This window comes from Calonectris borealis, chromosome 2 (genome assembly GCF_964195595.1).
Source record: "Calonectris borealis chromosome 2, bCalBor7.hap1.2, whole genome shotgun sequence".
In the NCBI taxonomy this organism is placed as follows: domain Eukaryota; kingdom Metazoa; phylum Chordata; class Aves; order Procellariiformes; family Procellariidae; genus Calonectris; species Calonectris borealis.
The window spans coordinates 1,815,766-1,837,089 of record NC_134313.1 but is presented as its reverse complement, the minus strand read 5'-3'; the positions used below and the strand labels follow the sequence as shown (position 1 = coordinate 1,837,089).

At 48.0% G+C, this 21,324-nt stretch overlaps 1 protein-coding gene across 7 annotated transcripts in view; it reads right to left on the bottom strand.

The window, feature by feature from the left end:
• The window catches only part of ZC3H3 (zinc finger CCCH-type containing 3), a 184,297-nt gene that overhangs the window by 54,529 nt on the left and 108,444 nt on the right, over window positions 1–21,324 (bottom strand). For all 7 annotated transcript variants that reach the window (XR_012672206.1, XM_075141051.1, XM_075141050.1 and 4 more), the window contains exon 5: window positions 5,142–5,335. Coding sequence is in view for 6 of the 7 variants with exons in the window: in XM_075141051.1 (XP_074997152.1) it covers window positions 5,142–5,335 (194 nt within the window). In the remaining variant the exon portion in view is untranslated. The remainder of the gene's footprint in view (window positions 1–5,141; window positions 5,336–21,324) is intronic.

Genomic DNA, 21,324 nt, shown 5'->3' with positions numbered 1-21,324 from the left:
CCATCCTTTCTCGAGCAAGTTATGGTACATCTGAGCTCACCAGCGGGCTGGGAAAGCAAAAAGTCTTTTTATTTCTATAACTCATCTGTCGTATTCAGGAGACAAGCGCAGATCTTGCAGCAAGCCCTTTGGAAGCAGAGCCACACGTGTGATGAGAGCACAGTTCTCAGCAGCCACACAGACCACTGTGATGCCCAAAACCACGAATTACTCCAGGCAGCTTCTTTATGCCGAAAACACCTTCAAAAACTTTTCCTGGGTGTGCAATGATGCTTTCCCTGTCCCCAAGCCGGGTGTCCCCCACGCTGCGCCACCGGTAATGAAGCGAGTTGCGGATGAACCGTGGCAAAACCCCCGCTCTCCTCCTTGCTCCGGCGCACAGATGAGTTGCTTTATCACTTCTGTTAGCCCCAGGATTGACCCCGATACAGCGCAGGGCTGCAGGAGGTGCATCCCCAGGACCAAATTTTAACTTACCCCCAGCATCAAAACGATCGCCTATCCTGCTCGCCTGGCGGGGACGGTACGACGGCACTGATGGATCAGCCGCAGCAACCAGCATCGTGTTTCTTATTGTAGTCAGGCCACGAAGAGACAAAATACCAACCCAATAAATTCAGGCAAACAGCAGAATTATAACCCACCGTAAGTAAACTCCAAGCTATTAAACTGTCAGGAGCGTTTCCCATCTCTCTGCTACCCCAAACACACAGCGTCTGGCACTGGAAGGGAACGGAAAAGCTGTTTTTTTTCATCTTTTAAATAAACTTTGTCAAGTGTTGAAAACACAGAGCACTGAGTAAACGTGTGAAAGCTCGTACTCGATGAGCACACACAAATCTTCCGCCCTGCCAGCCCCAGTTATCGTAAAGCAAGAGATGCCCGTATCTGTTGAATCCATCCTTGCGAAGGAGGATGAATTGCGGCGAGAGCTGAAAGATGACATGAAAATACTGACACACACCAGTTACTAGAGCTTTATGGTTACAAACCCAACGTGCTGCAGGGCAGGGGGAAGGAGACTACAGCAAAATAAGAAATATCTTAAAAAAAAAAAACTAGACGGATTTGTATTTTATAGAAAATAACCCTGGAAAGGACCTTCTGTCCCAAAGGGGGACTAATTAAACCTGTTTCTCTAAATGAGACCTCACTAAAGGACGTGGTACTAGTGGGGAAGGAAAGATGGGGAGGGATCACATCTCCTCCGTGTCCCATCACCCCCCGATAAAGCCATGATGGGGAGCAGCTCCCTCCCCACCGCCAGCCAGCAGGTCTGATCTGCTGATCCCGAGACAGTTGCACATCTCCGTGAAAGTCTCATTATTTTGAAACCGAGATCAAAAAGGGGGAAAAGTGTTTGCAGAACTCCAGTGCTCGCTGGTGCACGCTCACCCCGTGCCTTTTACCGATTCTTTGCTTTTTAAAGCTGCTTTAGATCACCTCTGCAACCCAAATCCCTTGAAAATCATTGCTGTTTCCTTCCCCATACCCAAAATCTTCCCCCCAGCAAAACCCCAAGAGTAATGCCGATGCCTGAATTTGCAAAAATCCTCCCGTCAAACCTTTGGCTCAATCCTTCTCCCAGAAATTGCACTCTGGGCTGGCGTTTCTCCACTTGGTCCCAGCCCAGTGGTGGATATTCATAGACAGGCTGAATCCATCAGCCTTTGCTGAGTTGCCTACACATGACTTTGCTGTTTCCCGGCGGCCAGACAAATTTAGAGACTTTCTTGCACTTAGATAAATGAAAAAAGATAGTCTGGAACAAGCATTTTAAATATGGCATGTGCAAGGTCTGGGCTTGGGAAAAGCTGCCTCGGAAATGCTGGTGCTCCAAACAGCAGCAGAAATAGCGATTTAAGCACGGTGGTGGACAGTCAAGTCCTCTCACCATCTTCCAGCACCTAAATTAAAGCTACCAATGCATGGACTGGAAATTAGGCAGCAGCTTGAGTCAAGTCCACCTCCTTGCTGCAAGGCAGGACCTACTCCACCTGTGTCCTCCCCAAATAGAAGTTCATGTAACCTGTTCCTTAAAAAATCCCAATAATGGAGATTTCAGAGTCAACCCAGCTTACTCCAGCACTTCATAATCCTCATCCTTCGAAAGCTCTCCTGAACCTTTCCTGCAACAGTTCAAGCCCCTTGGTTTTTGGCTGTTCCACCTGGCCGTGGAGAAGACATCCTTCCTTTGCTTCCTCTTCATGAACCTGGGGACCTCCTGCTCTTCAGATTGCACAGACCCAGGTCCCCCACTTCTCCAGTCCTTCCAGCCATAACTTCTCCCCTGGACCCTTCCCAGCGGTCCAACTGTCCTGAAACCTGGACCCAGAACCAGACCTGCTCCATATAACTGCCCACATCTTGGGGGTTTCACCCCTTTTCTTAGAATCATAGAACCATAGAAGAGTTTGGGTTGGAAGGGACCTTTAAAGGTCATCCAGTCCAACCCCCCTGCCATGGGCAGGGACATCTTCACCTAGATCAGGTTGCTCAGAGCCCCGTCCCACCAGACCTGGAATGTTCCCAGGGATGGGGCATCTACCACCTCACTGGGCAACCTGCGCCAGTGCTTCACCACCCTCACTGGAAAAAATTTCTTCCTTACATCTAGTCTAAATCTCCCCTCTTTTAGTTGAAAACCATTCCCCCTTGTCCTGTCGCAACAGGCCCTGCTAAAAAGTCTGTCCCCACCCTTCTTATAAGCCACCTTGAAGTACTGAAAGGCCGCAATAAGGTCTCCCCAGAGCCTTCTCTTCTCCAGGCTGAACAGCCCCAACTCTCTCAGCCTTTCTTCCTGAGAGAGGCGTTCCACCCCCCTCATCATTTTCGTGGCCTCCTCTGGATCTGCTCCAACAGGTCCATGTCTGTCTGGTGCTGAGTGTTCCAGAGCTGGACGCAGTGCTCCAGGGGGGTCTCACCAGAGCAGAGCAGAGGGGCAGAATCACCTCCCTTGACCTGCTGCCCACGCTGCCCAGGATACGGTTGGCCTTCTGGGCTGCGAGCGCACATTGCCGGCTCATGTCCAGCTTTTCATCCACCAGTACCCCCAAGGCCTTGAGCAGCAGGGCTGCTCTCAATCCCTTCAACCCCCAGCCTCTATTGAGACTGGGGGTTGCCCCGACCCAGATGCAGGACATTGCACTTGGTCTGGTTGAACCTCATGAGGTTCACACGGGCCCACTTCTCAACCTTGTCCAGGTCCCTCTGGAGGGCATCCCGTCCCTCAGGCGTGTCGACCGCACCACTCAGCTTGGTGTTGTCTGCACTCGATCCCACTGTCTATGTCATTGATGAAGATATTATTTTCTTGCACTCCATCAAGATGTTTGCTGCCTTCGGTGACAGCTTCAATGCCCAGGGCTGGTGCTTATGGCAGAACGCCCCTCGAGTTGGTTTTGTGCAGCTGATTACCCTGATTCAAACACTTCGGAAAATCCCTTTGCCGTTAGCAAAGCTCTTGAAAAAAATCCAGCGTCACTGACACCACGATTTGCTCGGTCTACAGACCCCTCAGCTCACTTTATGGCCTTTTTTTCCACACTTCCAAAGGCTGATCCTTGCCCATCCTCCAGATGCAGCATCGAAGCCAAGGACGAACAGCACACAGGTAGGATCTCAGACTTCAAAACAAGCCATATGGACGCAGGCTCATGAGCGTGCACGTACCTATTTGCAGGGCCAGCAGCGAGGAGGACATTGCAGGCTAGCCAGCCACTGAAAATCTGTCCTGAGCAGACCTGAGTTGCAAAAACACCAGCAAACCATCCCCAAACCGCTGCCGAGCATTCCTTTAATGCTCTCAGAAGGGAGATTACCTGAAAGCGATGCTCCATCGGCTCCGCTCCCCCTTGGCCACCACAGCATCCTCATCTTTGCCGTCATCTGCAGGCATCTTCATTTCCCATCGTCGTGTGGCCGGGGCAGCTAATCTGTGGTTTAAGCTAAATCTCTGTCTTCCTCCCCGCTAGTGATGATGTGCAGTAAGGATTTATCATCACCGGCCGTCCCTCTTCTGCCTGTCCCTCATTTTCCCCTCTCCATTTTCTCTCCAACACCACTTACCGGCTGCGTGCGAGTGTCGGGGGGGAGTTATTTACTCTTTATTGAGACGTTGCTGTTTGCTCCTCATTCTCCTCATGCTTTTCAAACTTCCCGGAGCTGCTCAGCTCTCCTGCTGATGGGATTTTTGTGCCTGCACAAAGCTCCTTCCCTCCCTAATCCCTGTTCTTTGTGGGTTTAAAACTACCCAGGACGCCCCATAACGCTCACACGAATCGGGGTGCAGGCAGCTTCAGAGGCTGCACCTCTCAACGACACTGCGCTATTTATTGCCTCTCTTCATCCACTTTCCCACCGTACATAAAATGACTTCGGCATTAAATTGCCTCTTTTATAGCACATCCATGAACATACTCGTCTCTGCACCCTTCATCCTTCCAGCAAAGAAAAACAATAGCACAAAGCCGTTGGTTTTGCCTTTCCCAGCTTAACTGTCCCCAGAATTTGTCAATAAAGCAGTTACGGAGCAAAAACATTTGACCCCAACTAGAAACTCAAAAAATTACTTTAAGCACAGTTAAAAACCTGGTCTTGGCTAAGAGCCACACTTGAGGCATCAAGTACAAGAGGAGCTGAAACACAAATTTAATTGAAGCTAAATGTAAAGCCAGTAACTGCGACGAAATGCCTGTTTCATAGTTATCTGCAGAATGATCCTCCCATCTTTCTTAGGTCAATATTGAATGTAATTTGATGAGCGTCTCAAATACGTTTAACCTTGCGGTGCCGTTTGAAGCTGCCCAAGACTCCGCTCAGGTTAAAAAAAGGAACAAGTTTAACGGCGTGTCTCTACAAGCTTGAACTAAGCCCGAGTTAAGAAAAATCTCAATTTTCTTAAACCTTTCATTTCTTCTACATTATTTTCCCTTCGGTGCTACTGTAAAGCCAGAAGGGCTGGGGGATGCGCTTTGGCAACGATGGGGATGCCCGTCACCTTTGCGTCTGAGCTCCTGCGGGGCCTGAGGACGAGTTGCAACACGTGGGCTGGGAATAAGCAGCTAAAAGCCGATCTCAATGCCGATGCCGGGATGTCATTGGATTTTGGACGCAAACTGGGACAAATTCTTGCTGCTCACCTGCTCTGCCGGGGCTCTTGGTGCTCAGGTCTCTGCCCCGGCCAGGGGTGCTGGAAGTCTTGGAGAGTTTATTCGCCGACACTCGGTACATCACCCCGCCGATGCAGCAATAGCCTTTGCTCCTCCATCTCTGTTGCACGTGCTGGGACTTCCCACCTTGGGGCGACGGGCGCATTTGGTTTAATAGCGGGGACCTGCAAGAAAACGATAAAATCAAGCTAAGCCCAAACTAGGGAAGATATCGCTGCTGCTTCATGAGCAAACCCTCGGCTGCCTGAGGATGGAGGTGATGCAGGGAGGAACCAGGGATGCTCTTGCTGTAGACAGAGAAGAAGCTCTGATTCCCTGTGATTTACACCAAAAAAACCAACCTTCAAGGACTCTCCCCTTGGCACCACTTCCCCTGTGCAACAAAAAGCGATTTCTTTTCCCCAGCTTGCCCACGGCAATGCCGCAGAAGAGACCACGTGTCGAAGGTCAGGTCCCCATCCAACCGTAGCCTGCTAGGACACAGCAAAGGTGTTTGTCCCTAAACTCTGCAGATATTTGCTGTCGACCCCAATGCCTCGCACACGGCACGGCTTCGATCCGCACCGCTGGCACGTGGCTTCTTAACAGGCAGGCTGGTGCATCCGAAATGGGATCCAGGTGAGCCCACGCAGCCAGGGCTGATGCTCCATCTCACACCCTTGGCTTGCAGCTCCAACCCCAGCAGTAAACAGAGAAAGAAACGTGGATGCAATCACACGAGGAAATTGGCAACGCGGGACCTCCCCTGAGCTTAGCCAAGTTTTACAGAGCTCTACAAGCTTTGATATTTTTGGTATCATCGTTATCATTATTATTATTATTATTATTAGGTACTATAACCTTGACTTTATTATTTCCCCCCCCAAATCTAGCTCTTGCAAGGGTTTCGCTACATCCCTGCATGGGAGAAGTTGCCCAAGACCGCTGCCGTCCCCCATCTATCGCCTGGAGCAGATGCTGGGACCCAAGCGGGGTCGAGCGGACAGCGTTGGGGACCCTTCTCCACCCCTCCATCTCTCCCCTACATCCACAAACCCTGCAGCACGGCAGCGGGACGGCGATGGGTCGGGAGCTGCGATTCAGTTAGTGCTGCCCATAAGGTTATTCTGAAGGATCAGTAAGCTCTGAAGTGACACCCTAGGGACAAATATGTCCCAGAGGGGCTCATCTGCCACCAAAAACCCCTCCGGTTCATGACCCGGCATCTCCTGCGCCATCCCACCTCCCTCCCAACCGGCGCGGAGCCACCCAGCTCATTTTCGTACAAACGCCGTTATACAAACAGCGCCGTTGCAGCCAAATCAAATCTCCTCAAATATCAGTCGTCTTCCTCATTTAGCGCTAATCCAAACAGTAATTTGTTTATGCAAATTAGAGCTCTAATTTTGTATTAGTCCAAACTATGCTCATAATGCTATTAGCAGAACGTATATAAACCGCGCATTACTGGAGAATATCTGTAAATTAAGATCCCGCTATCCTATCAGCAGAATGCAAACCCCGGAGAGCATTACCTTTAAATGAACATGTGCTGCGAAGAAAAAGAGAATTGTAAAATGTAATAGTTACATTTCTTAGTGCTTAGCGTGACAGCCTATTCATTTCATCGGGCTGTTGCCACTGGCTACCGAGCTGGGAGAATTGCTGCCTGGTTTTTGCGGAGGGGATGGGGAATGCACAAAGAAGCTGCTGCCCCGGTTCCCGTTTCCCCATGGGCTTGGTCCTCATGAAACTGCTCCGGAGAGGAGCATCAAGTCTTAATTTTTACAAAACCAGGTTACTCGCAAAGAGCCACAGCAGTGGCATTGTTGTCTGAAGGTACCGATGGCAGGAGGGACACTAGGGCCACCCATGGACCACCCAGCAGCTCACAGCAAACCTCTGCAAGCCCAAGGTGGCAGCCAGCATTGGCTGCAGGACCTGGAGAAAGATCTCGTGGCTGTAACGGTGGCCTAATGCAGCTGATAAAAATGATATCAAACACCTAATGGCCAGCAGGTCGAGGGAGGGGATGCTCCCCCTCTGCTCCGCTCTGGTGAGACCCCCTGGAGCACTGCGTCCAGCTCTGGGGTCCCCAGCACCACACAGACATGGACCTGTTGGAGCGGGTCCAGAGGAGGCCACAGAAATGGTCCAAGGGCTGGAGCACCTCCCCTGTGAGGAAAGGCTGAGAGAGTTGGGGTTGTTCAGCCTGGAGAAGAGAAGGCTCCGGGGAGACCGGGAGATATCTCCGGGAGATGTCTCCGGGAGATGTCCCTGCCCATGGCAGGGGCGTTGGACTGGATGCCCTTCAACGGTCCCTTCCAACCCAAACTATTCCATGATTCTAATAAAGGTATCATAATATATCAAAGCACCACCGTGGCTGTGACAAGACAACCCATCCCAGCTCCAGCTCTCCTCCTCCTCCTCTTCCTCCCGGCAGCTCCGGGAGGGCACTGGGATGCTCCACGCCACCATCCATGGGGTCTGCAGTGCCGATGGCTTCTGGGCTCCTGTTTTGGCCAGCACTGAGCTATAAGCATCAGTCACTTCAAGGAGGCTCCGTAAAGTCTTCTTCAGAAAACACAGCTGGAAAGAAGCCTCCTGAAAACTCCCAAGTCTGCAGGGCAGAGGCAGCCAGAACTGCTGCTTGCGAAGGACACAGTCAGAGCGCCCGTCAGAGACCGAGCGGTTGCTGGCTGTACCCGCAGCACCAGGGGAACCGTTACTGACCGGAGATACGTGTACTTTGATTTTGACATAGAAAACACGGAGGAACGCCCATAAAATGGTACTGACGGAGATATGATGCCTGGATATTACTTCATATATATGTGTATGTATGCATAATATATATATTATATATGTTTCATATGTACAATATATATTATATATTTAAATCTATTTCTGTATAAAAAGATATAGAAATTATCGAATATATATAATTCTATATATATGCTATATATAATCTGTGGATAATATATATCTATATATAGATATATCTATACATAGGTATACATATTATTTGATATATGAATACCTATATATTATCTATAGATTATATATAATAATATAGACACTTATATAAAAATCTATGTATTATTACCTATCTATCAATTATCTCTAGATATTATTGAATATATATACTAAATACATATATTGAATTACATATATATTCAGATAATATCTAGAGATATTCAATATATATATTCAATAATATCTAGAGATAATTGATAGAGATACGAGGCCCAGATAGCATTGCTATTTTTAGTATTTTATCTTATTCAGATATTATTGAACATATATATGGAATATATATTGAATTATATATATTCAGTAATATCTAGAGATGAGAGGTATAATATATAGATATTATTTTAAATCTATAATAATTACAGCTTTAATATTTTCTTTTAGTCTGTTAGAGGGGGGGAAGGAGGGAAGGCCGGGCTGTTGCGCAGCTGAGGCAGCGCCCAGGGCCTGGGGGTTTTGCTGTGCTGGCATCTCACAGCCCCGAGCCCCGAGCCCTTGGCTATATATAATATATCTATATATAATCTCTACAGATATATATAATCTAATAATAGATACAATAATAGAAATATATATAGACTATATATAGACATATATCTTATGTATCTACACAGTATACATAAAACTATATATATATAATCTCTATATCTATATAGATATATCTATATAGATTATATATACAGATATCTATGTAGATATCTGTCTCTATCTATATCCATATCTACTCGATATATATACCTATACCTATATAGATGTCTCTATCTATATAGCTATACATATTATCTATAGATAATATATTTCAATATATATTGAATATAAATCTATATATATTCAATAATCTATATTATATTATCATATATAAATTTTTATATATATACACACACACACATATACATACACACACACACATATATATATGAATGGAATAATATCCGGGCCTCATATCTCGAGACATCCCAACCCTAAAACCACGGTGCACCAGAGCTACACCAACAGCCCGCTCCGAAGAAGAAGCTTTTCCTATTCCTGCATGGATTTTGGTTCTCCTTGCCCGTCCCTAACCAACCCGGGCGTCGCACACCCAAAATCCTCCCCACTTCTCCTGGCACGGGCAGACCTCCCTGAGCATCGCTTGCCACCTCTCCAGCACAGTGTTTTTCTGCCTCTAATGAGAACTTAGAGAACTGCTCCTATCCTCGGTGTGCTTCCTTGGAAAAACATCAGCGGGGTGCAAAACAAAAAATATAGGGGAAAAAAAAACCTCCTATGGCTGTAATATCGATAAAATCCAACCCAACCCAAGTCATGCACAGCACCGGGGGCTGCTCGTGCCGGCTGAGCCTAAACAGCGCTGGTTTAAGCACCAGTTTAAGAGCCTGGCTGGTTGAATCCCCCAAATCCTCAGGATATTTATTTTCTCGCTTTGCTGCACTCACTCAACCCTCTGAAGTGGTTGCACACTCCGGCGCTCCTTGTTCGAAAGTCACCATTTATCAAGAGTTATTACCCGGTGGCATCTGACCCCTGGTATGTGAGCAGAGAGCAAGCAGGTAGCAGCTGCCGAGCGAATAGCAACAGCTGCAGATTGTAAAACATTTGATACTTTTATAAAGCAATATTAAAAAGAAAAAGCTAGTAGAAGAGGAGCGGAGCAGCAATGTGCACCGCGGCACGCTCTCCCCTCTGGCATTCCTTAGGGATGGTCAAGCCCCAAATGCGAGGGACCACGGGCGCCGTTATCTCCCGTTAGGGATGTCCCCACTGAGATTTTTCAAGGATTTTGGTAGAGAGCATAGAAAAGCATCTCACCCCGCAAAGGGAGTGGGGATGAACTTCCTCCAATTTGTAGTCATTGCATTTTTGAGGTAGAAAAATGACCATCTAGGTGGCCTCCAAGCAAAGCTTCTGCAGAGCATCAACTCAGGCTGCCAAAGCCCCAAGTGCCACCGGACTGAAGTCTCAACCAGGAGCTCAGCTCAAGCTCACTGGGGGCTTGACCACCTCCATTTCCACCTTCTGGGTAGTGGAAGTGCCCAAGCAGGGATGTCTCCAGCACCGCTCAGCCTCCACGGAGGCTCTGAACCAGCCCAGCTCCTCACCTGGAAACGCTTCTATCTAAAAAGTCAACATTAATGGGGGTTATCCCCCCCGTGGGGTGCAATGGACCCCAATAACCCACCTTAAACACCTCCCCAGGGGGCTTAGCTATTTGTATTTGTATTTATTCCCTTTTAACCTTGGAGGTCGCCTCCTCTACCCTTCGTTCCCCAGAAACTGGAGGTGCAACTTTGTAGGGGGTGAGCCCGGGGGATTCAGCCTGGGGCTGGTGGACCCCCTGCCCGTAGATGTTCACGCCATCATGGGGGGCTCCCGATGCAAACGCAACGGGAGAGGAGATGCCGCTCACTGGGAAACACTGGCGATGCTTCGCGGGGGATTTCAGCAGCTGAATGCAAGCATCGGGTTCAGCTTTGGCCACATCTGTTATTTATAGGATAGTATTTATTATAATATTTATTATGTTTATTAATATAGTTATTATTTCTTATATGAATTAGAATATTTATTATATTTATATATATTAGGATATTTATTATATTTATGTATATTATAGGAGCCATAAGAGATTTAAAATTGAAGGTAAAATAGGTTTTATATCAAAAAATCACGGTGGAACCTGAGCCCATACAGAAGAGCAGAGGGGAAATTTAATTGCCCAACCTTCACCCGTAGGAAACCTCTATTTTCCTCTTAAGCCAAGTTGTTGCTCCCAAGCGATTGTGTAGCCCCAACGGAACCACCGGTGCGTGTGTTCCTCCCCGTTAGTGACATCCGACCCGGCAGCCGCGGGGAAAAAGCCGCCGGCGAGGCGGGCGAGGGGAAGGACGGCTCTAACGGAGGGCAAGGAGCTGCGCCAAACGCCCCGTCGCTTTTCATCGGCGGCGGTGTCACAGCTCTCCGCTGAATTGTTACCCTAATGGAAAGGACGGCCTTTGGAAATGAACTGTATTGAGAAAAGAGGATAAAATTAATGAGATAATAGCCGGGCCAAGGACCTGAAGAATACGCCAGCCCCTCGACACGAGGGGCTTGTAATTCCCTTTCTGCCGCACAAGCCCGCGGATCTAAAGAGTCCTCCCGTCCGTCCAGAAGGCCCGCTCCGGCAGGAAATTTCATTAACGCTGGAAAATAGGAAAGGTATTAAGCGTGGATAATGAAGGCCAGAGTGTGAACAGTGCCTTAAGATAGTCTTCTTTCTAGCCTTTGTAATGGGAGGCATGAACTTTCCCTTCAAATCCATTTCTAATCCATTTGAAATACTACAGCAAATTATCTTCCCTTCAGCCCGAAAGCGGCCAGCCAATTTACTCCGAATAGAAGTGACAATGCTACAGAATTTATCGCCATAACCTTGACTACACAAGGTTGAGGGTTGTCTTTCCCCCACCCCCGGGGTGGACAGGAGAAGAAAAATTTTTAATAAAACGGGGGTAGAAGAACGCTATAAAAATGTTTAAAAACAGCGTCGTAGCTGTCGGAGGTCCGCCGCCAACGCCGGGGCCGAGCGCGATGGGAAAATCACAGTGTCTTGCGCTAGAAATATTACGGGTGGAGGTCCTGGGCTGATAAAACACTCTGTAGGTTGAGATCTGGGCTCTTCCCTTGCATGCCTGGAAGCAGCAGTAACTTTGCCCGAGTCCGGCAATTTCACGTTGGTGCTTCATAGAAGTTCATGTTGACCAAGTCTGATTTTTCTTCTTCTCTTTCCCATGGTCAAACGCCGAGCTGCTGTGTCCTTCCTCCAGTCTTCTCTTCTTGATTGACTTCATGTCACTTGGAGAGTGGAAATGCTGGGTCTTTCCTCCAGCCTTTTCTGCAAGACCAACTTCACATCGCTTGGGAAATGGAAATGTTTCTTCCAACAGACCAGTAAACCCAAAGCAAAAACTGGACCAAGAGGGAGAAAAGGGCTCAGCAATGTGGAGTCGACGGTCAGTTGATGCCCAGCTCAACGTGTCTTCCTTGCCTCCAAACACAGCGAAGTTGCTCAGAAATGGAAGAAAATCACAGAAACTTCAGACAGGAGCCGGCAAGCAATGCTAGCAAAATACATTCCCTCTTAAATTGATCTATATAAAGCAAAAAAAAGGGAGATTTCCAAGCCAACATGGAAAGTGAGGGTTAGCAACAAGGACGACTCGCCTCAGCAGCAAGAGCTGCAGGAGATGCTCAGATTTAACACCCCCGTGCTACGCAGACGAGTGCGCACTCAACACACGAGACCATCCGATCCAAAAAACCCACACAAACACCTGCATAAATGCACCTATATTTGAAATATTAGAGTATCTGATGTATATAAATTAAACACAAACCCAAGAGCATCCTAACGGCGTTTCAGCCAGCTGAAACGGAGAGGATTTCTTGGCGCTGACGGCAATACGAGTGGCTCTTAAAGGATGGTTTTCTTTTACTTCTGGATATCTTCTTCAGGCTTAGCTTACTTTTTTTAAAGTAATCCTTACATAGTAAGAAATCACATTTGCATGCTGACATTTGATTCCTGAGAAAAAACCGGATCATAACCGGGGCAACAGTTACGGACAGCACCAGGCAGCGGTGAGGCAGGAGGGACCTCTTCCACTCCGAGCCTCCCAGGTGGCAATGCAAAATCCTCATTTAGGAGAAATAGTAAAAAAAAAATGACAATATCCTTATTCCTTAGCACGCAGCAGAACAAAACACAGGATTTGGGCTTAAAAGTGCTCCTCAAACACACCAGCAACCCTCCAAGCTTCTGCACCAGTTCCACTTGGAAGCCACTCCGATCTCCCATAACGTCTCTATCCCCACCTGCCAGCTGCCTGAGGACCCCAAATCCACAGAAAAAAAACAAGTAATTCCATTAAAATGTTTAATTTATGGAATTTCTATCAACATTATTTCTTTCTTCTTAAAAATAAAAAGGTCAAATCTCACATAAACACTTTCTACTTTAAGACCTACTTTATTTAAAGAACCTGATTTGGATTATTCAAATAACTTAGTTCACTGACTATGATATTAGAGGTTGAAAAAGTGATCAGAAATTGAAAAATAGAAAAGCACCTGCCTTCTTCCAATATATAAACATAAATACAGGGGATCCATTCGTTTTAAATACATAGTGACCAGCAATAACCTGTTAATTTATCCATAAACAATTCTCTACTTTCAAGAATTAGTTCTAATTGTGAAACAAACACTTTAAAATAACTATTTTAATTTGGTTCAATTGAATCTGAATTTCCATTCAAATGCAGTTTAATGTTAATCTCAAGAAAAGAAATAATCCAGCACAGATCTCATTTACCATTTTCAAAACCTGGGAAAAATTATCAACCTCAATGAGTACCTATTAAGCTACCTAATTGCCTAAATAAAGATGTACCTACCTAATAAATCCTCCTGACTTGCGAAAGAAAAATAGTTGCAAGTATATTATAATGGTTATCAACCAATGAGAATAAAGATTCCGCCAGAAAAACAGCTGGTGAATAAAGACGAGGAACAAGACTAGACCTGATGATTGAAAGCAAGGGTTTCCATCTCATGGATTTAAATCTTAATTTACCTCAGCAATTAAATCAGAGTGAACTGCAATGGTGCCATAGAATCATAGAATCATACAGGTTGGAAAAGACCTCTAAGATCATCATGTCCAACCGTCAACCCAACGCACCATATCCACTAAACCATGTCCCTAAGGGCCTCATCTACACGTCTTTTAAATACTTCCAGGGATGGTGGCCACATGCAAAGCACTGAAATAATGGGGATGGGATCGCTCGCTTGGTGGGTACCGCTGATGTATGATGGTGATACGCTGGAGGAGCAGATGACCAGCCACCGCAACACAGTCGATTTGTGCCATTTTCGGCAAGACTGAGCCAGTGACCTCCCTCGGCAGCCCCTCTCCTCCCCTGGACCTGAGCACCCTTCCACGTGCCACGCTCCTCTCCGTAGAAGCTGTAACACCAACAGCAAAGCCACCAGGAACATTGGCAAACAATACAAACTGCCTTTGAAACGTTTAATACTTTCTCCCTCTATTTAAAAGCTTTCAGCTTCTCTTGTATGCTGTTGCCAGTGCTATTATCAATGCCATCTAAATGGATTTCTTCTTCACAGTTCAAGCCATTACTTCATCCTGCAATCAAAACCATCGCAGTCCCTTTTATAGCTGCATGTTGTATATGAAACATTTGATTATAACTGCAATGCAGGACTGTTGAGGATTTTTTTGTGGTTTCCCCCAATGTCCACATCCCATAGGAATGACGCCTCTTCCCAGTCCTCGCACAGACTGAAGAAGTTCTCTCCTCAAATAATTACACTTGGAAAGACCCAGGTATGAAAATAATATCCCAGTCTTCTTGCAGTGCCTTCTCAAAGGGCTGTAAAACTTAGAGCCAACCTCGTGCTAAACTGATGGGGAACATTTCATAGAATCATCGAGTGCTTTGGCTTGGAAAGGACCTTCAAAGATCATCTAGACCAACCCCACACACACCATGGACAGGGACATCTCCCACCAGATCAGGTTGATCAAAGCCGCATCCAAGCTGACTTTGAACGCTTCCAAAGATGGGGCATCCACAGCTTCTCTGGGCAACCTGGTCCAGTGTCTTTGTAAGACTTAAATCTTTTTCGGTTGTTCACCCAAAATGAAGTTGAGACCACAGCAACTGCGTCATAGAATCACAGAATCACATAGGTTGGAAAAAACCTTTAAGATCATCAAGTCCAACCATTAACCTAGCACTGCTAAGTCCACCATTAAACCATGTCCCTAAGCACCATGTCTACATGTCTTTTAAATACCTCCAGGGATGGGGACTCAACCACTTCCCTGGGCAGCCTGTTCCAAGGCCTGACCACTCTTTCAGTAAAGAAATTTCTCCTAATGTCCAATCTAAACCTCCCTTGGCGCAACTTGAGGCCATTTCCTCTCGTCCTATCGCTTGTTACTTGGGAGAAGAGACCAACACCCACCTCACTACAACCTCCTTTCAGACGCGATGAGGTCTCCCCTCAGCCTCCTCTTCTCCAGACTAAACAGCCCCAGTTCCCTCAGCCGCTCCTCATCAGACTTGTGCTCCAGGCCCTTCACCAGCTTCGTTGCCCTTCTCTGGACACGCTCCAGCACCTCCATGTCCTTCTTGGAGTGAGGGGCCCAAAACTGAATACAGGATTCGAGGTGCGGCCTCACCAGTGCCGAGTACAGGGGCACGATCACCTCCCTGCTCCTGCTGGCCACAGTATTTCTGATACAGGCCAGGATGCCATTGGCCTTCTTGGCCACCTGGGCACACTGCCGGCTCATGTTCAGCCGGCTGTCAATCAGCACCCCCAGGTCCTTTTCCTCCGGGCAGCTTTCCAGCCACTCTGCCCCAAGCCTGTAGCGTTGCCTGGGGTTGTTGTGACCCAAGGGCAGGACCCGGCACTTGACCTTGTTGAACCTCATACAGTTGGCCTCGGCCCATCGATCCAGCCTGTCCAGGTCCCTCTGCAGAGCCTTCCTACCCACCAGCAGATCAACACTCCCACCCAGCTCGGTGTCATCTGCAAACTTACTGAGGGAGCACTCGATCCCCTCGTCCAGATCATTGATAAAGGTATTGAATAGAACTGGTCCCAATACTCAGCCCTGGAGAACACCACCTGTGACCAGCCACCAACTGGATTTAACTCCATTCACCACAACTCTTTGGGCCCGGCCATCCAGAAAGTTTTTTACCCAGCGAAAAGTAGCCCGTCCAAGCCATGAGCAGCCAGTTTCTCCAGGAGAATGCTGTGGGAGACAGTGTCAAAGGCTTTACTAAAGTCCAGGTAGACCACATCCACAGCCTTTTCCTCATCCACTAAGCAGGTCATCTTGTCATAGAAGAAGATCAGGAGAGTCAAGCAGGACCTGCCTTTCATAAACCTGTGCTGACTGGGCCTGATCACCTGGTTGTCCTGTACGTGCCACATGATGGCACTCAAGATGATCTGCTCCATAACCTTCCCCAGCACCGAGGTCAGACTGACAGGCCTGTAGTTCCCCAGATCCTCCTTCTGGCCCTTCTTGTAGATGGGCATCACATTTGCTACCCTCCAGTCAACTGGGACCTCCCTGGTTAGCCAGGAGGGCTGATAAGATGGAAAGTGGCTTGGTGAGCACTTCTGCCAGCTCCCTCAATACCCTTGAGTGGATCCCATCTGGCCCCATAAACATGTGTGTGTCTAAGTGGTGTAGCAGGTCGCTAACCATTTCCCCTTGGATTATGGCGGATTCATTCTGCTCCCCATCCCTGTCTTCCCACTCAGGGGGCCAGGTACCCAGAGAACAACTGGTCTTACTATTAAAGACTGAGGCAAAGAAGGCATTAAGTACCTCAGCCTTTTCCTCATCCTTTGTCACTATGTTTCCCCCCACATCCCATAAAGGATGGAGATTCTCCTTAGCCCTTCTTCTGTTGGTAACGTATTTATAAAAACTTTTTTTATTGTCTTCTTCATCATCAATCTTCACTGCAAAGGACCAGACCAGACCATCGAAAGACAATGACATTGCTGAGCCACCTGCAGGAGCGTGGCCACTGGGGCAGCAACACCAATATCCAATGCTTTAAATATTACAAGGTTTGAGAAAGGACATGGGACACCTCTGGGAAAGGCCCAGGCTTGGCAGCTCAGCAAGGGGGAATTACCGTGGTGATGAACCCCAAAATCAGCTAATGTAAGCTTGACACCCCCAGGCTATGGCCACGGGGTACCTCTGCACCCGGCTTTGCCCAGGCAGCTTTGTAAGTGTTTGGGGGCAAACCCAAGCCCTGAAGCCCCCATCCCCAGGAGCCAGCCAGTAACCGGCCCGGATGAGAGCAGCTCCAGGTAGAGATGATGATGGTGTGAACCAAGGAAGCCTCTGCTGCGGGCTGGTAACAGCTGGCAGAAGGGAAGAACCAGCAGAAGTTCTTTGGGGTTCCTGACCTGTTTCTAAGATCATCCTCTGCTCTGCTTTTCCCCATTTTTTCTCATCCTTTTCTCTGGACCATTTTCCTCCTCTGAAGCTGAAGAACCAGGAAAGGGACGATATCCACACAGAGTCCTCATGTCCAAGATGCAGAAGAATGCGTCTCCATAAGCCACATCTTTGGGTTTTGGGAGGTGAGATTTGACAAGTCTCCACAGTCTTCAAGCTTTTCACCCCACTGTCAGTGCCAACTCTCCAAGGTAGGATCACCCTATGGTGCACGCCGAGATGCTGGTGCACGGCCAAGCCCATCGGCTCACCCCACAGCTGGTTTGGGGACAGTCCTGGACCCTGAAGGGCAGCCAACAGATGCTTCCTCTACACCCACCCCAAAAACACCCCAGCACCGGCCCCATCTGGGCTACAAGGCTCATTCAACACCCCCTATTTTGATTCAACACCCCCACGGTTTTAAATATGTCACATTTTTGCTCTGTGCAAGAGCCACATTGATCCTTCTTCACCACCCACACAGCTTGGGAGAAGAGTCAGAGACCGAAATGTCCCCAGTGTCATAAATCCTACTCTGAGCTGGGGATTAAAAATGGGAGCATTAGGTCTGTAAAAAGGCCTAATTAAGCCTGCAGAAAAAGATATCGTTTGGGCTACACATGATTCATAAGCAAGCCAGGAGCCAACTCGTATCTTCCTCTCCCCGAAAGCCCCAACCAGGAGCACAAGCCGGGGGAAGCACTGTGCTGCCCTCGCACAAGGGGCTTCACTGGCCAAACACCACAACCGAGTGGCTTTCATAGAATCACTGAATGGTTTGGGCTGGAAGGGACCTTCAAAGATCATCCAGGCCAGATCCCCTGGGTTGAGGGGCAGGGACATCTCCCACTAGATCAGGTTGCTCAAAGCCCCATCCAAACTGACCTTGAATGTTTCCAGGGACGGGGCATCTACAATTTCTTTGGGCAACCTGGTCCAGTGTCTCACCACCCTCACTGGAAAAAGAATTCTTCCTTAAGTCCCATGTAAACCTACCCTCTTTCAGTTTAAAACCACTGACCCTTCTCCTGTCACTACAGGCCATGGTAAAAAGTTTCTCTCCACCTTTCTTATAAGCCCCCTTTAAGTACTAAAAGGCCACAATAAGGTCTCCCCAAAGCCTTCTCTTCTCCAGGCAGAACAACCCCAACTCTCTCAGCCTTTCCTCACAGGGGAGGTGCTCCAGCCCTTGGACTATTTCCGTGGCCTCCTCTGGACACGCTCCAACAGGTCCATGTCTGTGTGGTGCTGGGGACCCCAGAGCTGGACGCAGTGCTCCAGGGGGTCTCACCAGAGCAGAGGGGAGCATCCCCTCCCTCGACCTGCTGGCCACACTGCTCTGGATGCAGCCCAGGATACGGTTGGTCTTCTGGGCTGTGAGCGCACATTGTTGGCTCATGGCCAATTCTTCATCCACCAGTACCCTCAGGTCCTTCTCCTTAGGGCTGCTCTCAATCCCTTCATCTCCCAGCCTGTATTGATATTGGGGGTTGCCCTGACCCAGGTGCAGGACCTTGCACTTGGCCTCATTGAACTTCATGAGGTTTGCACTGTCCCACTCCTCAAGCCTGTCAAGGTCTCTCTGGTTGCCATCCCCTCCCTCTAGTGTATCATTATTTCCTCCCACGGGATTTATTGCCGTTTCTCTCTTGAAGGCACTTCAGCCCCATGCTGACGTTCCCTTTTATTTCTCACTTGCACAGTCACAGCAAAAGCTTCACGCTGCAATTGGCAGCCCTGTAGCGCTGGGCTCACAGTCTCGGTCGCTTGGCGAGGGTGAACCCATGTGCCAGGGAAAGCACTTGAATCATGCCAGGACTTTACAAAACACAGAGGAGATATAGTTATCGTCTCAAGGAGCTTGCAGCAGTGTTACAGAGCAGAACTCTTCTCCCTGCCCAAAATCACTCCTGTTTGCTAAATCACTGCTATTGTTTGCAACCCCATTTTTTCCTGAGAGAGAGATGAAGAGCCTGGCTGCAATACCAGCTCCATGTGCCATGCATGAAGAACGGAGGAAAGCATCTGCCTCGTGACCTGCTGCATTTAAGGACCAACGTGGCCAGGTGGGGAGGGCAGGGATGGATCAGGACCTTTCAGAGCAGCTCACCACACTTTGGTAGTGGTCAGAGAGGGTTGGAGCTGGACCGTGCAAGGGCAGTCTGGACAGCACCAAAAAGAGTGCAACCACGCAGCCTGTTTCACCTATGGGAGACTTCAAAAGTCTCTTTGTCATCCCACTGGACCGAGTCCTCCCTCCCTTTTTATCCATCTTCCAGTTATCCAAACTATTTGCTGTTTCCTCACTCCTCCAGGCAAGCAGAGTGGTGGGATGCTCATGCAGAGGAGGGTGAAAGAGGGAGGTCACAGCACAAAGAAGGGCAGGAAGGGTCGTCGTGAGAAAGTTTGCTCCCGTAGTTTCACTCAAGCTACGTGCCAGACAGCAGCGAGCAACCAAAAAATGAGAGCCCTGGACCAGGAGCAGGTAACAAGCATGGCCATCTTCCTTTGCAAACATCTTCCTGTAAGAGCAAGCTATGAAGTTGTCTATAAACTAGATGAAACCCAGGGAAGAGAAGAGGGATTTTAATAAACATAGAGCAAACGTTTGCTACTTAATTAACCAAGAAAGCCAAATGGGAGCATCCTGCATCCTTGCCATCAAGCCTAGATTGCTTTGAGAGACCGCAAGGGAGCACACAAGACCACAACAAAACCAAAGGCAGCCGTATTTGTACTTTCAGGGTTTTAACCTCCACACCCTGAAGGTGATGCATTCACCTGGTGCCTGGTGAATGGCTGCAAAAAATACTTTTAGATTCACAAAGCACCAAGAGCCTTCTTGGACAACACACCACACCATGTGAACTAACACAGATACCCCAAAACCGTCGGTACAGGTACACTCACCAATTTCATTACGCCAGCTGAAATCATTTGCATAGATTTTACACAGAGAAAGAAATCCAATGCAGGCTGGGTTTCAAGTCACTTAGGATGTCCCCTCTCCATTTAAATAGGCGTAAAGATCCCAGCTTCAGTTGAATTGGCCCAATTGCCCATGTAGCCCAACCTCAGACGGGTGATTTGGCAGTGAGTCATATCCAACCGTAGGCTAAGCCTCACCTGATGTCTCAACTCCTTTTTCCAGGGAAGGTCAAAGAAAGGAGCTGGTACATTGAGCACCAACGTCTACCCTGAGGCTGTACCTGCTTACTGTATCACTTGTTGGTCAACGATGGCCAAAGAACACAGGAGAGGTTAATGGCTTGAGCAGCAACAACAAATTGAATGGAGCAAATAACCTTTAATGTCCCATGACACGTTCAGCCTCCCTACAACTGCGTTTCCTCTCCAGCCCCTTCATGTTCAACTATTATGCAAGACAGCAGCACGTCAACAGGCTTTCTACCACCTCTGCAATCTTCCTGCCGTTATTCCCACTCCCAGCAGTGTCGCATATTCACAGCCTGAATATTTAGGCAATTAATGGTAATATTACAAAACTACTTTTAGGACTGGTCCTTTCTCATCTGTAAATGCTTTAAAATTCTTGGAAGACACTTTTACCCAGCAGCACTCCCCATCCCAATGCTGGCAGGCTGGGGGAGAGGTTTACAGACCGGGAGGGACTCCAGGTTAGTTATTTAATACCATTTTTCACGTTTCCACCATGCAAAGGAGTGATATGATGCTATATAAAAGTTCCTTTGTGCCCACCTCATCCCCATCCTCTCAGCCTTGGAGCTCTTCAGTCTTTAGTGGTTTTATTTTTTCTCTTCGTAAGCTAGAAAAAGATGTATTCCTGCCAGAACGAGCTCACAACCGAAGGATTTGATGGGATAGCAAGATGAGAAGGAGAAAAATCAACACCAGTAAGAATGATGATGGAAGGTGGTCCAAGCATGACAGCTTCCTACCACCCTCAGCAAATGCAGGAGAGCATCAGACAAGGGGATCTTCAAAAATGGTCATCTAACGATGCCGGAAAGGGGCAGCAAGTGCCAACACCCGCAGGTGGTGGGATATTTAAGAAGCTAATGCAGGACATTGTGGCCAGCAGGTCAAGGGAGGGGATTCTCCCCCTCT